Here is a 13,895-nt window from a genome sequence, read left to right as displayed (position 1 = left end):
AGATCATGTGATAATTGTCTTTCTCTGATTGATTTATTTCGCTTGGCATAATACCCTCTAGTTCCATCCACGTCATTGCAAATGGCAAGATTTCATTTTTTTTTGATGCCTGCATAATATTCCATTGTATATGTATATACCACATCTTCTTTATCCATTCATCTGTTGATGGATATCTAGGCTCTTTCCATAGTTTGGCTGTTATGGACATTGCTGCTGTAAACATTGGGGTGCACATGCCCCTTCGGATCCCTACATTTGTATCTTTGGGGTAAATACCCAGTAGTGCAATTGCTGGGTCATAGGGTAGCTCTATTTTTGACTTTCTGAGGAACCTCCATACTGTTTTCCAGAGTGGCTGCACCAGGTTGCATTCCCACCAACAGTGTAAGAGGGTTCCCCTTTCTCCGCATCCTCTTCAACATCTGTCATTTCCTGATTTGTTAATTTTAGCCTTTCTGACTGGTGTAAGGTGGTATCTCATTGAGGTTTTGACTTGTATTTCCCTGATGCCGAGTGATGTTGAGCACTTTTTCATGTGTTTGTTTGGATGTCTTCTTTGCAGAAATCTGTTCATGTCTTCTCCTCATTTCTTGACTGGATTATTTGTTCTTTGGGTGTTGAGTTTGATAAGTTCTTTATAGATTTCGGATACTAGCCCTTTATCTGATATGTCATTTGCAAATATCTTCTCCCATTCTGTCAGTTGTCTTTTGGTTTTGTTGACTGTTTCCTTTGCTGTGCAAAAGCTTTTTATCTTGATGAAGTCCCAATAGTTCATTTTTGCCCTTGCTTCCCTTGCCTTTGCCAATGTGTCTAGGAAGAAGTTGCTGCGGCTGAGGTCAAATTTTTGGCAGTTTCTTATGAAGCTAAATATACACCTACTATGTGATCCAGCAATTTCACTCCTAGGCTTTTATTTATAAGAAATGAAAACACATATCCATACACAGACTTGTACACAATTGTTCATAGCAGCTTTCTTTGTAATCGTCAAAAACTGGAAACAATCCAAATGTCATTCAACAGGAGAATGGCTAAACAAATTTTGGCATATCCATACAATGGCACATCAGTCAGCAATGAAGGGGAATGAAGTATTGATACACACAACAGCAAGGATGCATCTCAAAATAATGCTGAGTGAAAGAAGACAGACAGACTGTATGATTCCATTCACATAAAACTGTAGAAAATTTGAACTAATTTTTAGTGACCCGAGGTAGATTGCCTGGGGTGTGGGGGAGGGGCACCAGGGTGCAGGAGGGAGGAGTGGGTGTGTTCACTCTTGGTGGTGGTGATGGCTTCATGGGTGTATACATATGTCAGACTTTAAATTTGTGCAGTTTATTGTACATAAACTCTACCTTAATAAAATGGATTTTAAGAGAAAAAGGTCAGCTATCATTAACCTTTCTTCTCTTAGGTTATCATCTCTCTTAGCACATTCAGTATGTCTGACTGTACTTGAATTCCTTCCAGATGACTCATTCCGCGCTCGCAGTGCCAGTAGCATTCCGACTTCCTTTTCTCCCAGTCCTTCCCTACCGAGCACCTCCCGTGGGGCAGGTAACTCAGCTGATCCAAAGAGCAGTGGAAGCAAAGACGCGCAACCACGAAAGGCTCCCTTGTAAGTAATGCAGTGCTGTGCTGGCTGGATCATTCTACTGTTTTCCGAGGCACTCTCCTTCCCACTTAAATTCTTTCCAAAGGAGAGACAGTGTCCGTAATGAAGAAAAGGTAGAAGTTAAAAGGAATTATTTTTACCTGCGCCTCTGTTATGTCAGCTACTTTTTTTTTTTTTTTTTTAAGATTTTATTTATTTGACAGAGACAGTGAGAGAGGGAACACAAGCAGGGGGAGTGGGAGAGGGAGAAGCAGGCTTCCCGCGGAGCAGGGAGCCCGATGCGGGGCTCGATCCCAGGACCCCGGGATCATGACCTGAGCCGAAGGCAGACGCTTAACGACTGAGCCACCCAGGCGCCTCTAATAAGAAACTTTAAATGGCTCCTATTAAAACCCGAGATCCATTTATTTTCCTGTGAAGTGTTTGCATTCAGGGCATTTATCTGTGAGAAGACACTGGATATAATTGTATCCCTTTTAAACACCCAGCTCACGGACCACAGTATGTAGTCACCCCGTGCCTAGAAAGATGGGTACAGCTAAGGCCCCTGAAGGAATATTACTGCAACCCATAATCTGGGGTTGTGGGCCCAGCAAACTGGAGGTTTCTACAGACCATACTTGTGCTTTCGCATTGTGGTTATAAAGGGCCTCTCTTCTTCTTTTCCCCCGTGGTTCCTTTTTGTGCACTATTTATATCCTGTTTGAATTGTTGAAGCCTTTGGTACTTGTGGTTGGAACATGTAACAGGGTAAACTCTAAAAATCTCCATGGTGAGAAATCATATCAAGGTGGGACTGATCAGCCAGGATGCCCAAACCATAGTGACAGGTTTATGCTTTCATATAGGATATCGGAACCTTCTGATTATAGAATGGAGTTTAAACAGGACTCAGGTTTTCTTTTAAATATATTTCACTGAATTCATGAGTATTTTCTCATGAAGTTTCTCGAATGCATCTTTTTTTTGCAGAAACTGCATGCTTTAGTCCCCTTTAGGAACTGAACTCTGTATCATAATTTCTTCTAAATTTTATTTTTTTTTAAAGATTTTTTTTTTTTTATTCATGAGAACAGAGCGAGAGAGAAAGGCAGAGGGAGAAGCAGGCTCCCAAGGAGCAGGGAGCCCGATGCGGGACTCGATCCCAGGACCCTGAGATCATGACCTGAGCCGAAGGCAGACGCTTAACCATCTGAGCCACCCAGGCGCCCTCTTCTAAATTTTAATTGGCCATTGGTGTATATAAATACAGATGTATTCCAAATTCATTTAAAACTTAGAAAAAATTTATTGGATGGAGCTCAAGGAGAGAGTAGGACGATGTAATAGCAAAAGGCAATGGCAAATACAAAATGTAATATTGATATTACAGATTAGTCACATTAATACTTTTATTTGCAGAGAATGTTCTTTGACCTTACAATGATTGTTCAAATGACTATACTTTGAAGTTCTGTTTCGAAGTCCTGAGGATCGAGGACAGGATGGGGTAAAGGTCTATAGAGAGCTTGGAACTGGAGCCTTGTGCTCTTGTGGCAACAGCAGGCGGCAAAACGCTGTGTATTGTCTGTTTGGCGTCTGGGCCTCATTGTGCCCATATGTGTGATGACAGGGTGGATTCATCCCTCAAGGGGCCTTCCTGTCTGTCACCCCTAGGCCTCTTCCTCTCAAAGGCTTGCCCTGGAATTCTTCTACTGAAGAACATATTTAATAACATCGGAATGTAGTTCATTCTCTTCTCAACTTATTTTTCTGTGTGTCATAGGCATTTTTTAAAGTAAAGATGGCTGAAACCTAATGTTTTGACCAGTTCTCCTTTATTTCAGATTACTGTCTTCATCTGTTCTTTCTTTGCTGAGCACGTTTTTCCTTTTTATAGACTGAATTTTCTCTTGCTCAATATATATCCTTTATAGATAACATAAAATTATATCCATAGAATTATATAATCAGTTACATATAATTGAGGGGTTAAAAAAATGAATCTAGAAACACTCTAAAAAATCACATCATTTGTTTCTTCTTTGCTGAATATTGTGAAGGAAGAGGGATGTTGGTATTACAGCTGCTTTTTTTTAACAGGAGACTGGATATCGAGTCCATAACTCTATTTCCATCTGATGTAGTTGTAGCCTGGACTTTCTCATGAAAGCATACAGCCACATGGCTGGAATAGCTGATTGATATCTACGTTGGTCTAGTTTCTGTGAAGTATTATGCAAGATTCAGTGATGTGTCATATCCAAATGAAAATCTCTCCGTTTTCTGTAAAATAAGCTTATGAAGTGATTTCAGAAAGTATTATCTCAGTGATGCTTCTCCAAAAAAATTCCATGCAACACATTCTCCAGCTTTTCAGTGTCCTAGAGATGAGCCGTCTGGTATTTAGGAGTACAAGTGTCTTAAAGGAGGTATGGGAAGGCATCAAATATTGATGTATTTGGGCCTGTGTTCAAATCTGTTGTTGTTACACACAAAAAAGTGGGAAAAGTCATATGAATTGAATTGAATGTTATGTTAGATGTATGTAGGATTGGGTAATTAAAGAGTTCCAAGTCATCCTTAATGTGTGATTTCTTTTTCACTTAATCAGAATCCTCCTATAGGTTTATTTAAAGTAGATTGTGTTTCTTATTTACTTTGTAAGCATTGAATGGATAAAATTTTTCATGTTTTGTTTTTTCTTTTTCTTTTCTCTTTTTCCCTCCTTCCCTCCCTCCCTCCTTTCTTTCTTGACAAAGAAAATCGAGAAAATCCAATCCTTAAATCATCTGCTTGATGAAGGAAGCAAAACAAAGACAACTGGAGATAATGTGATTGATGGACAAAAGCTAAAGCAAATGGCTGGGCTTTTCTTTTTCTTTTTTTTTTTTTTTTTGGTTAATGAATGGAAAAGAGACACATAATGGCAGCTGATGTTGATAAACTTTCCATATTTGAAATTAGATTCCCTAGGAGGTATACTATGTATTTCTTGAGTAATAATGTGGTTACAGAATTCCAATGTCATAGTGAAGTGCAATGAAAAACAACTTTAGCTATACGCTTTTAGCCCTGCTGCAGAAGAGACCAGTCTCCATTCATCTGTGCAGGAAACCATCTATTTAACTGTTCTAGAGTTTTAGCACTCAAAAATTATATGGAAGTCCAAATCAACTGAAATTGCTTTAGCTAATCACTTGGAAGGGCCTGGGGAGTAAGAAGGACATTGCATCTTCTCACAAATCTCCAAGCCCAATTAAAAAGTCACACTGAAAAGGGTATGAACAGCAGTTTATCAGTCCTATGATGGTGGTGACAGTGTTGTAACTGGACATTCTGAAATTTCAATTTGGCAATGAAAATTCTACCAAGGTTTCTGATAACTTGTAGCTTACAACTACCTTAAAAATAATAGATCGATGATTTCATTTCCTAGAAGAATTTATTTTATAAGTACTTTGTTTACATTGTAGATTGTATTTGTCCTTAATTTAAAATGATGAATCTAGTTTGAATCAGCTGTTACTCCAAGCTATCATGCTTAAGCTATGTCAACAGCATTTATTTGTACTAATGCTAATATTTCCATAAAAATTTGCCTGTGGAACATATACAATTCTTAATTTTAAAATGTCAGTTCTTGAGATATACTGTATGAAGCTATTGTCAGCTTCTCCATTTCAAAATGCAATCAGCATATAACTATATTGATATTAGAAAATATTTGTTTTTTAAAATATATTGATGTATGATAAAGATGATCTAATTTGTGAATGCATATGCGTGTGTGGTTACTTTTTATAATGTGAAATAATGAATAATGAATTTACTCAAAATAAAACATAGGTTAATGAGATACCAGTGTTTGTGAAAAAAGTTTTAAATACTTTCTTGCAGCTTTTATTCTACAGTTAACGAGTAAGACAGTTCATTTTTAAGTAATGAACGAGCAACACACCAGCATCAACTATAAATTATTCAGGGGACAGCTACTCAGCGTGAGACTTGGTCCAAGATATGTGTTTCCCCTTTGCCTTTCATATGGCCTCTTCTGGGCTATTTTTAGTGATTCTTAGTATCTTTCATTTAAGGACAAAGAAATGGAATTGTTGAACTTCTCATTTGGTCAGTAGTTAAAACTGTGTCGATTTGAGAGACTGGACAATATGGGCTCAGTGAATTCAGTATTCTTTGTGGATTTTATGTAACTCAGCATCACTCTCATGGAACTGAGGGCACGATTAGGAGAGAATGTGTGCGGTGCATAATGGGACATCCAGCACTTTGCTTCATACTCAGCATTGACTCTGTTGCTTTAAATAAAATGGAGAATTTCAGTTTATTTGTTCAATAATAACTAATGATAATAATAGCAGAGTTAGGGGCTTTATTTTCCATCGTGTGCGCAGGGAAGAGTAAAGTGCTTTGTCACCAGGGCGCATAGAGTTCAGGAGTACGTGCAAGTCAGCTGCGGTCTTGTTCCTACTCAATTGGAACAGGTCTCGTTCCTGTCAATTAAGACGATTAATCAACATTACTTTCGGGAGTTTTCTTTTTTTTTCCCCCACAGAGCATGATTTCTAAAACTGTTGACCTGTTTGCTAAGATTATACTTCCAAGCACGGATATATAAAAACAGTAAAAAACAAATTGGTGACAGTTATGAATATCTGCGTATATCTCAATTTACACCAGAAGCAAGATTGATACTCTCAGTAAAAGTTCTCCGTGTAACAACTCACCAGATAGATCCTTTAAAATAGTTATGTGGCATTTGCCACCACAGTGAAATAGGGATGGCTGGCTCCTTTATCTTCTTGTTAATTATGAAGACTTGCATTTTTAAGGACAGGTTCTAGAATGTCTCCAGTTCACATTACAAGTGAAATAACAGACCCTGTAGAACTCCGTTTTCCTGGCCGAAACGGAGATCGGGCCAAAAAGGATTTTACTAATAAGCAAGAAGAGCATATGGAGTCTTGCTGATAGAACCTCGTACACGTTCAAACTCATTTCCATTATTTGACTTGCTGCGTTGAGACGTCTTATTCTGGAAGGATGGCTCCATGAGCCCTGCAGTCTGTGGGCATGTGTGAGGTACTCAAACTGAAGTCGACCAGACTCTTCAGCTTGAGTAGGAGTTTTGCAGTGAAGATAAAATGAATTGGACCAACTCAGTGATCTGTTGTCAGTTTTTGCAGCGCGTGTGACAGTGTGTGAGTGTGGGTGAGTGTATGTGTTTGTGTCTATGTGAGAACAGTTTTTAAACCTGACACTTAAATATAGTGAAGACTTGTTGCAATGTTCAGACTTCGCCCCCTCAGTTGAAACCTTGAATTTTTTTGGTAAGATCTATTACATTTTTCATTAGTCTGCCTTTTTTCACCACACATAGATATACTTAGAAAAGCTGAAACCTGGGGTCTTAGGGACTTCTTCAATCATGTGTGGGGGGATTACTTTTTTCTTTTTTTTCATATCACTGTTTCCAAAGCAGGTGTTTTGTTTTGTTTTGTTTTTTAATTTTATTTTATTATGTTATGTTAATCACCATACAATACATCATTAGTTTTTGGTGTAGTGATCCACGATTCATTGTTTTCGTATAACATAAAAAAAAGTTTCTTAAAGCAGGGAATATTGCCATTTCCTGCCTCCAAGGGCAATGTGTTAGATATAATTTTATGTGCTGTCCTTGTTCTCCATGCACATGGGGAGGGGAGGGTCAAGTTGGATCTGCACAGTCTAGGAGTCCTTCAATACAATGAAGCTTTTTATAGCTGGGTTTGGCCATATTTGTTTCAGAAGATATTATGGTCTCATAGACTTTTCTAGATTTCATCTCTTCAAGGTGGATGATTAGAACTCTCTTTTATTTCCCTTTCCACTCTTTTTCCACAAACACACTTGACTGTTGGAATACTAACAAGTCAGTTAAGAATGTCGATTGGACTTAGTACTTGATGTTTGCCTCGTCCTAGGTCCTAGCATTGTCAGCCAGTGCTCATGGAAGGAATTCAGGAATGAAGTAACATGCAGATTTTAGAATGGCGAAAAGTCAGTCTTTAGACTGCTACTTAATAGTATTACCTTAAGTACGATTCACGTTACTCTGATTTATATTCATAATCAAGATGACTAATAAATTCGCTTTAGGTATATTTAAACATTGGATAGCAAACAGAAATCCAATTAGGCATTTAGGCAACATATTTGACACTCCCAATTAGCTAGCTCCATCCATGGTTCTCTGAATTTGCTCCTGAAATATTTTCTTGTCTCTATAACAGAAAATGACTAAGAAAATTTCAGAGGTATTTGCTATTTCCCTTTTAACCCTGGGACAAAGCCCATGCTTATGTTCTTTTTAAGTGAAGTGGGTAACAGAGGGACATGCATGGTGCCTGTATATTTAGATGGATGTTTTAGGTAGAAGGGAGAAAGAGTGAAAGGGGCCAGGGGGCTGGGGTCAGGCCCCACCACGTGGGGTGACCTTGGGCAAACGTTCTCCTTTCTCTGAAATGAGATTTTTGCCTTGAAGGCAAAAGTGCCTGGGGCCTGTGAATGTCCTGATGACCCACGACCCGGTCTGTGTCCCCCAGTTCTTTCTTGTGCGTGAAATGAAGGTATTGAACTCGATCTGCGGCTCAGTTAATGCCTGTCAAAGGATCTGCTGTACCACGGAGAAGCCAGGGCTGCCCCAAGGCTGGGGCCGCGGTCAGGACTGCCTACAGCTGTTTTCTTCTAATTTTAGTCAGCAAGAAATGGTTCTGTAACAGATTAAAATAAAACACTTCCTTTGCTCCAGAGGAAAGTTAAGAGAGCGAAGCACATGACTCATGAACAATGTGTCTTCCTCCCAAAGGCTTCCTCTTGAAATAGGGTTCTGATCTACCATTTTTTTAAAGTCCAAATCCGTGAGTAACAGAGAAAGGTAAAGATATTCTACCAAGCTAGTCTTAAGTTAATAACAAAGGCTCTGAGAAACAGGCTTAAAAGTACCAGACAGATGGTACAGACCTCTCCTTAAAATAGTGTGAATTTAATAGTCGGATTTGTCTGAGAATGGCTCAGACCAGCAGAGGACAAGGGGGACACTCTTCTTCGGCCACCCCGGGCCACCAGACTCAGCCTCGGCTGGAGCACTAAGTACTTAAGCATGTCGTAAATCAGAGGAGAGCTGGAGTCACCACGCTGCCCAGAAATAGAAACGTTCTAGAGGTTTCTTTATACATCATGAAGTGAAATGTCTGGTCCACTTGGTTGATGGGAGGCATGGAATAAGCAATGATTTCCTGCAGGGTTCCCACCACTGCCTCCGCTTTTTGTTTTTTGTTTTTTTTTATCATCCTCCATTACTGCTCTGGGTAAAACCTAGAAAAGGAAATAATGTGGAAGACCATTTATGGGGCAGTGGTGAGGAGGGAATTAATTGGGCCCCTTGACATTTTTTGCTATGGTCCAACCCATGGGGCCATCCACGATCCTGGGATTTAAAGAAACAGGCTCATCTGTGCTGAGAGGAAGGGTCTGAGGTTGTACCAGGCACTGCCTTAGGAGCCCGAGACAGTACCAGGGGACCCCAGACCACATTGTGGGTGTGGACCCAGGGGACTCAGCCTAGCCCGTGCATGCACACACGCAGCAAATCAAATACTTTGGGCTTTGTGCTACTGATTCTCGAGCGAGCTGATGCTCCTCCCCTCACCCCGCAGAAGGTTTCCACACTGCCTGGGACCCCTGAATACTTTGACCTTCTTTTTGGCAGGCACAGTGGGGGCAGGGGCCTGGTTACTCTCCTGTAGAAGCTTCCCCAGTCACTCATACTGCTCTGAGGCTGTGCCTCGGGTCCCTGAAGTCTCCCTGGACCCTGGGGTGCCTGGACTCAGGCTGCTCATCATGTTTGGCAGGCCCTCTTGTCCAGAACCCTCATGTGATGCAAATGATGTACCGACATAATTTTTATAAGAGGAGATCATGGGAAGGAACATCTGTGTCCCAACACCTGGGAATTCTCCCATTTTGTGGAGTGAAAATTTATTTTCCAGAGTAAATGGTGGGGGGCGGGGGAGAATATTTAATGGTTTGCAATTTAAACTGTAAAACAGCACATTTCTTCATTTTTAGACGTGTTTACAGCAGAAATTCTTTCAGGTGCTGGTGTGCAGGATGGTCATGTTTATTTGCCTGACTTTCCCTGAGCTGGTAAAGCCGGATGGCAGGCCATGGTTACCCCGCCGGGTCCTGCTTCAGTGGGTGCCTTTTTAAATCTCTGTCAGCTTTGGAAAATGCAACTGTATGGGGAAAACAGGAATCAGACTTCATAGCTCAGATGTCGCCGCCATTTGGAAATGTCGGAACGTCTTCTTGGTTGTAGTAATGATGGGGCGCTCTTGCTAGCATTAGTACCCAGAGGCTGGGCACGCTCACCAGCTCCCCCGGATGCACAGGACTGCTCTGGACAGCGGATGACTTCTTCCCTCCAAACCAGTAGGGCTTTGGCTTGAGAAAGTGGATTTGCTGAGGGATTCCATGCGGAAGATGACTAACCTTGCTCTTAGTAGCTTCAGAGGCAGAACTAAGGCCAAGGAGTCTGCATTGGTTAGGGAGGAATTACAGGGAGGGGTGGGTATATAAGAAAAACAATTGTAGCCATTTGTGGATTGAGCTGCTTTTCAAGGAATTGGTGAGTTCTCTGTCATTGGAAGCACTGAAAGAAAGAACGAGGGGGGCCTGTTTTGTAGGGATATTCCAGAGGGGACTTCCACAAGGGGAGGGAAATTGGGCCAGGAGACCTCTGGGGGATTCTTTCATCTTAAAAGTGGTGTCATTTCATGCAATTTTAGTGAATCTGTGACCCAGTTCCATTTTGGGGGTAAATCTTGAGCATTGGGAGAGGAGAGGGAGAAGTCCACATAAGAGGAATTAAATGAGTGAAATGGTTTTGGTTTTTTTTTTAAAGATTTTTTCATTTATTTTTTTGACAGAGACATAGCGAGAGCAGGAACACAAGAAGGGGGAGTGGGAGAGGGAGAAGCAGGCTTCCCGCAGAGCAGGGAGCCCGATGTGGGACTCGACCCCAGGACCCTGGGATCATGACCCGAGCCGAAGGCAGACCTTAACGACTGAGCCACCCAGGCGCCCCAATGAGTGAAATGTTTTAATAAAGTAGCTCAAAATTATTAAAACATTCAACTTGAGTGCTGTTTCAAATTTTGGGGAATTTTAAATCTGATTTTCTACTACAACTTTTCTATGACAGCATGGTATTTTATGGATGTTAAATGGTTTGCAAAAGTGTTGGTTTTGGTCACATTTGATACTTAGGGATTGGGCCCTCTGAAGGATCTTGACTTACCTTGGGTACTTTCAGGTTTCTTGAAGTAACTGAGAGCTCACAGAGGTCAGCCCTGGGGTGAGAAGACTCTTTTGATTCCCATCTGCTTAAACAGTTGACACATCTCATACTTCTGATCTAGCTGGAACTTTGGGAAGAAAGCTTCCATGTTTCTGCAGGACAAGTACATAGAATGGTGAAATGCAGATAAAAGCCATAGACTCTGGGGCGCCTGGGTGGCTCAGTTGGTTGAGCGACTGCCTTCGGCTCGGGTCATGATCCCGGGGTCCTGGGATCGAGTCCCGCATCGGGCTCCTGGCTCGGCGGGGAGCCTGCTTCTCCCTCTCCCACTCCCCCTGCTTGTGTTCCTGCTCTCGCTGTCTCTGTCTCTGTCAAATAAAAAAAAAAAAAAAAAAAAAGCCATAGACTCTGAACACTAAAAAGGTCACAAACTCAATTCCTAGCAGTCAGTTGGCAGCAACCTCGCTCTCTTCTGGGACTGTTCCCCCCCCCCCCAAGTGCCCTAGGGAGGCGGGAGGCTGCAGTTCCCATGGGCAGAGACCCTCATTCTGAGCCAGGCCACCTGGAGCACAATGTGCCCAAGAGAAGTCCCCAGGCCTCTCCTCCCTGATGCAGGGGGCCGTGTCCAAGTCCCTGCCTGACATAAAACAGCACCCAGCCCTGGGACTGGGCGCGTGGCTCCTTGCTGATGCTAACCCATGCCTCTAGGACTCAGGGCCCCACTCCTCCTACAGCCTCAGGATCACCCCCTTACTCGGTGAAATACTTTTGCCGTGCTTCCTAAATATCTGTGTTTGGGGACGCCTGTCCGATTCTAAATGGCAAGCCTGTGTTCAGCGGGTCACTCCTATGTTGTAAGCTCTGGGCAAGGACCTGCTGCGGTGTACCAAACCTACACGGGGCTCGCGCCTTCGGTATGTGACAGTGTTTAGCACTACTTTGTAAATGAAGACATCATCCCGTGGCAGGATGCTCCTGAATTCCGAGTCACTCCTCTTGGTGACAGTCATCAGGAAATGATCCTGTCACACCCAGCAGATGTCACCCCTTCCGATGGCTAAGTCTTGCCTTGGAGCAAGCTCCTCCTCCGGCCTGGAGTGGCTGTCCGGGGATACATGGGTGTCCCTGCATGCTGCCTCCTGGACAGTCCCATGTAACCCCGAAAGCCTGGGTTCATCTGCTGAACAGAACAATGTCTGCAGGGGTCCCTCCCCTCTCCGGGCACTGGGGTGCCCTCAAGCGTGCCAAGGAGGCATCAACCTAAATAGAATCTGAGAGGGAAGAAATCAGCTGCTCACCTGCCATTCCTCAGCCCTGACTGGGCCTGGAGTAGCAGTCCCACCCCCAGTCCTGGAAGGGGCAGGCTAGCCCCCTGGGCAGGAGGGTCCCTGGGAAGAAAGCCAGGGACCTGAGTGTGGTTTGCATGGCGAGTGTTGTGGGCATGAATCTCAAGCCTTGAAAGCCTCTTCCTCTGGCCACCATCCTGCAAAGGAAGGTCCCTGTGTCTAGAACACGCCTCTAAGCCACTCCTGTCCTATCCAGCCTGGGGGTGAGGACTCGGCACTGCCCAGGGCCCCCCTCCCCCACCTTGGAACCCACCCAGAGCCAACAAGAACATCTCTCCCCCATAGCTCCTAGTTGGACCCTTTGAAGGTCTCCTTTAATCGGCTGGCTCTTCCCAGTGAGTGGCCTCCTGGTGCCTGGGAAGGTCCTTCACTCAGAAAAAAGACAGGGAAGGTTAGGGTTTGCAGCAAATATTTGCTGTTCCAAAGGATGCTCCCCAGGGGACTGTTAATGATTAACATCCCGCTTGGAGGATGTGTTTCTGCAAAAGCAAAGACAGAGAGATAGGCTTCCCATAGTCCCCAGATGCTTCTCCAACCTGGAATATGACTGGGTGCATCGTGAGAGCTTCCGCCTCTCAACCCCAGGTGTTGCTCTGGAAGGATCCAGAGCCTCGTGGGATGGACTTGTTCCAGGGGCTGAGTACCTAGTGTGAAGGAAGGCGATGGTGGATCCCACAGAGGGCCCCTGGATCCCCAATCTAAGGCTGGGTACCCCATTGGGGGTGGGGGCGGAGACGATGAAGACCTACCCCATCGATCTCAGTCCTAAGGTTTTCTGCAATGTGAATCATACTTGGTAAAGTTCTCCAACACAAAATACAAATCTTCCTCTGATTTACATAGTAATTGTCTTCACAGAAAATTCAGTGGGAATGAAAATCTTGCGGGAAATTGGTGTTTTCATATGAAATCAAACATCTGTGGGACTGTGAGTCTCTGGGCTCAGATGATTTTTGGACAGGTTCTTCACGCGTACGGACTCGCTGTGGAACATCTGTCCTGTGGGACCTGGGTCACTTCATTGCGAGGGACGGTCCTATGCCTTGCAGTATGTCTGGCATCTCTGACCCTCATGGTTTATGCCAATCGCGTGTCCTCAAATCTTTGTGAAAACCAAAGTGCCCCAACATGTTTCTGGAATGTTCCTTTGGAGCAGCACCTGCTCGGTTGAGAAGTGCTCCCCGATAAGGTCAAGGTGAGGGGTACAGGTGGGCTTCTCAGCCTTGGCCTTCCCATCTGCATTGTCCTGCAGCCGATGGAGGAGGGGCTCCTTCCTGCAGACTGGGATGGGGGTTCAGCTTTGCCAGATGTCTGAGAGGAACCAGCGGGCCCAATGCTGTGGGGCATGGTGTTCACGGAGGGCTTCAGAGCTCCATAGAAGTCACTGTGTTGCACTTGACTTTCTGCGAGGCTCTTACAACGCCTGCCAGGATTTCAGAATGGATCCTTCCAAGGGAAGGCAGCAGAATGTATTGGAAAGAGCATGAGGGTCTCCGTCAGCCACCCCGGGGCCCCCCACTGTATTCACTGGGGAATGCAGCTCAGCCTGTCCGTGCTTGCTTTCCCCGCTTCATGGAATGGC

The 13,895-nt window shown here is 43.6% G+C and overlaps 1 protein-coding gene across 4 annotated transcripts in view; it reads left to right on the top strand.

Annotated features, from left to right (window-relative positions):
* Nucleotides 1-5,465, top strand: part of PPP4R4 (protein phosphatase 4 regulatory subunit 4) — a 105,820-nt gene extending 100,355 nt beyond the window's left edge. For 3 of the 4 annotated variants that reach the window (XM_081829995.1, XM_081829997.1, XM_081829998.1), the window contains 2 exons: nt 1,483-1,630; nt 4,369-5,465. In XM_081829995.1, the coding sequence (XP_081686121.1) occupies nt 1,483-1,630; nt 4,369-4,393 (173 nt within the window). In that variant the 3' untranslated portion in view covers nt 4,394-5,465. The remainder of the gene's footprint in view (nt 1-1,482; nt 1,631-4,368) is intronic. The other variant, XM_081829996.1, reaches the window with a different exon arrangement.
* The last annotated feature ends 8,430 nt before the right edge of the window (nt 5,466-13,895 follow it).

The sequence above is a fragment of the Leptonychotes weddellii genome, chromosome 9 (assembly GCF_054177405.1).
Source record: "Leptonychotes weddellii isolate Sample4059 chromosome 9, ASM5417740v2, whole genome shotgun sequence".
NCBI lineage: Eukaryota > Metazoa > Chordata > Mammalia > Carnivora > Phocidae > Leptonychotes > Leptonychotes weddellii.
Note: the sequence above shows the minus strand (reverse complement) of the source record. Positions and strands in the feature narration are given on the sequence as shown.